The sequence below is a fragment of the Chrysoperla carnea genome, chromosome 5, assembly GCF_905475395.1.
Source record: "Chrysoperla carnea chromosome 5, inChrCarn1.1, whole genome shotgun sequence".
In the NCBI taxonomy this organism is placed as follows: Eukaryota; Metazoa; Arthropoda; class Insecta; order Neuroptera; family Chrysopidae; genus Chrysoperla; species Chrysoperla carnea.
Genome location: NC_058341.1, coordinates 9,422,601 through 9,426,008, shown reverse-complemented (window position 1 = coordinate 9,426,008; position 3,408 = coordinate 9,422,601). Strand labels below are relative to the sequence as shown.

At 31.6% G+C, this 3,408-nt stretch overlaps 1 protein-coding gene across 1 annotated transcript; it reads left to right on the top strand.

The window, feature by feature from the left end:
* Window positions 1-649: 649 nt before the first annotated feature.
* On the top strand, window positions 650-3,408 carry LOC123300451 (zinc finger and SCAN domain-containing protein 12-like). The gene is made up of 3 exons (XM_044883026.1): window positions 650-1,089; window positions 1,661-1,883; window positions 2,006-3,408. The coding sequence occupies exons 1-3, from the start codon at window positions 856-858 to the stop codon at window positions 2,716-2,718; spliced, it is 1,170 nt and encodes a 389-aa protein (XP_044738961.1). The 5' UTR covers window positions 650-855; the 3' UTR covers window positions 2,719-3,408.

Below are 3,408 nucleotides of genomic sequence, written 5' to 3'. Positions count from 1 at the left end.
ATACCTATTTTTTTTACAGAATACGGGGTTGCCTGATGTCGAATTTGCCATAGTACGCATGAAAATGTAAAACTCGACTTGATACCATCTCAAAATTTGAAGTGAAAGAAAAATTAATTAAAAAACCAAGAAATTATAAGCATTCAAAGATTGTTGTCCATCCTAAACCTAAAGTGATTAATAAGGAAAATTACAGCACAAACTTTGTGTTAGTTATGCCCATGTTTCGTGGTGGTGATGAGATGAATGTTGTATTTTGTGCATTCGCGAATGCGAGTGTTCTCCAATATTCGCGCATTTGAATTTCAACTTACAATCAAAGCGCTCGCAAATTAACTTAATGCATATAATTCTTCATAAGCGTAAAAAAGTCCGTCGTAAAGTCCATTAAAAGCACATTGTATAAGTCCATTAAAAGCACGCTTCAGTTTGTTTTGATTTGAAGTTAGTTTGCTATAATTGCATTTAATTAAACCCATGAAATATAATGGCGACATTTTATCGAAATATGCGAAAAGGGCATATTTCATATTGAAAATTTTCAATTGTGCATGATTCGGAGTCAAGTGACGACATACAAGAGAACGCAGTGTGTTATCAATCTATATTAAATATGTCTATGGTTTACTTTAAGGCACAATACGTCATTTTTCTTGAATAAACAAATAAACAATTGTGAACTGTCGAAAAGTAAACACGATCGACTATGGATCGAAAGACCAGCAGACGATGTTTTGGTTTACGGTCGTAAACAGTGTCTTAGTGTATTATTAATTAAAAAAATAAGAAATTACTCCAAAACTATTTTTTAAGTGTAACTTGTATCAAAGGAGCACATTTTCAATGTTATAATTCATGCTAGATTTGTGTATGAGTATCGAAGAAGACATGGATAAAAAATATATACCGTGTTATACTAAATATTGTTTTGTGCCTGAGTGTTCAAATACGTCCATGAAGCATCCTGAAAAACTATTTATATCAGTTCCAAGAGCAAAAATTCGAGAAAAATGGTTTAAAGTAGCCAAACGTAATGAGAAATATATTTCAATCAAATCGACACTCTACTGCTGTGAGGATCACTTTGATGTACGTATTGACGATATTAAAATGAAAAATTGTTTTTTTATAATTCCTAGCTCGTTTCAAAATCATGATTTACCGTTCAAGAGACGGGCTAAATCGAAAAAATCATAAGGAGTTTGTGCTTTGGAGCTTTATACTGGATTTTAAGTAATATCATAAAAAATATTCGATCAATCATCAAATAAATTCAATTTTTGTGTTTTTTTGGGTCGAAACATCCTAGACACCGAGTTTTATCAAATTTAATATAATAATAAAGCATGAGGTTATATGGACGCTACCGTGTGTTTAGCGTGAGTCCCACTCTAACAAAATTTGGAGTAGATGATTAGAGGGAACAGAAGAATATCAACAAGTTTTATGGGCTTTTCTGAACGAATAAACGTAATCACAGGGTTAATCAAAAAGCCAAAAAACCTTGGGGACCCGTACTAACTCGATCCCATTAAAAGCATGACCCGTGGATCAGTAAATGAACGCAATCACAAGGAAAAACTTAGATAAAACTGTCTACTCCAAAAATATTAAAATTTAAAAAATATTAAAAATTTTAAAACGTCTTTTCTTATTTTAGTTACCCAATGACATGGAAAATTATATGGTCTATAAAATAATGGGCTCGGTTCAGAAAGTTTCGATGAAAAAGGGATGTTTACCATCTAAATTCGATTGTCAAAAAAGTCGAGTTAACAGAAATTCTGCGGTTCCGAAAATCCGAACTGCATATTTGAAAAGACAACGATTGTCAATATTAAAAGAAATAGAAGACGGATTAGCAGTTAAGACAGAACACATAGGTAATTTGTAGAATTTTGCATTCTCTAAGGTGTTTTGTTCGGTTACCAAAACCGAAATTCTAGTACAAAATTCTCTTTATATCAAGATAGTACAAAATTTTATCATTTTCTTAATCTTTCAGATTTACCATCGGACAATCTTGATAAAAATACGTCTGAACAAAAATTGATTACTGTTGACAATCTTAAAATTATCATAGAAAATAAAGATATTAGTTTTGAAGAAGATCAGACGTTAATTCCGGAAAAACACATAAAAATTGAACAACAATTTGAAGATGAAATTATTGAAAATGAAGAAAATGAAACCAAGGGATTTGAAGAAATATTTATTGAAGGTGGAAGTCTTAAAAATGAAGAACAATTCATTCACGGCGAAGATATTAAAACTGAATTAAACTCAGAATTAATTATTAAAGAAGAAAGCACCGATGAAATACTGGAAGAATCCTCTTATTCATGTGATTTATCTGAATACGATTTAATTGAACATACACAAATTGATAATGGAGAAAAATCATTTTCATGTGATTTTTGTAATGAAACATTTACCCAAAAATTCAAATTTGTTTATCATCAACGATTGCATACTAGAGAAAAACCATTTTCATGTGATGTCTGTGATAAATCATTTACACAGAAAATTGGCATACTTAAAAGGCCACATGCATGTAATATTTGTAATAAAAAATTTGTTCACAAAAATCAATTGATTATGCATAAACGAATGCATATCGGGAAAAATTCGTATTCTTGTGCTATTTGCAACAAAACCATTACTCAACGAAATAGTGCCATAAATGATCTCATATTGGAAAAATACAGTTTCTTATAAATGACCATGTTAGGGAAAAGCTTTATTTTATAGTCCGCGGGACAGTAGACTATTTTTTTTAAATAATCAACGCATACTTGAAACTTCGTGAGTGGCTTCCTTTTGGCGAGTCTACCAAAAAACTTTCTCTTTACTACTTTTATTTCGAAGAAAGTTGAGATTTGAAAAATTTAAAAAGAGGTTTTCAATTCATGAACGTATTAAACCTTGGGGGGCAGAAAGGATGCTTTGTTTGATAAATACATAATTGAAACTTTTTGAGTGGCTGCCTTTTGGCTAGTCTACCAAACTTCTCTCTACGACTTTTTTCGAAAGTGTTGCATTATCGAATGAGCATGATACGGAACTGCTGCGTTTTTTCAAACTGATAGCTTAATATGACGTTATCATGCTCATTTGAAAACGCAGCACTTTCGAAACAAGTCGTAGAAAGTTTGATAAACTCGCAAAAGGAAACCACCCATGATGTTTCAACTATGTATCAATCTGTATCAATCATTTTACAAAAAGGATGCTGTCCCGCGGACTAGTAGTTTTTGGCGATTAAATTTCGTTGATACAGCCCTCTTATTTCCTTCCTTAATACGTGAGTATGGTTGGGGGCTGATTGCATAAGCCTTTAGTCTCGAAATTTTTTTACATTTGATGAAGTTAAATTACTATCCTGTCCATTTTTTGAACGAAAATTGT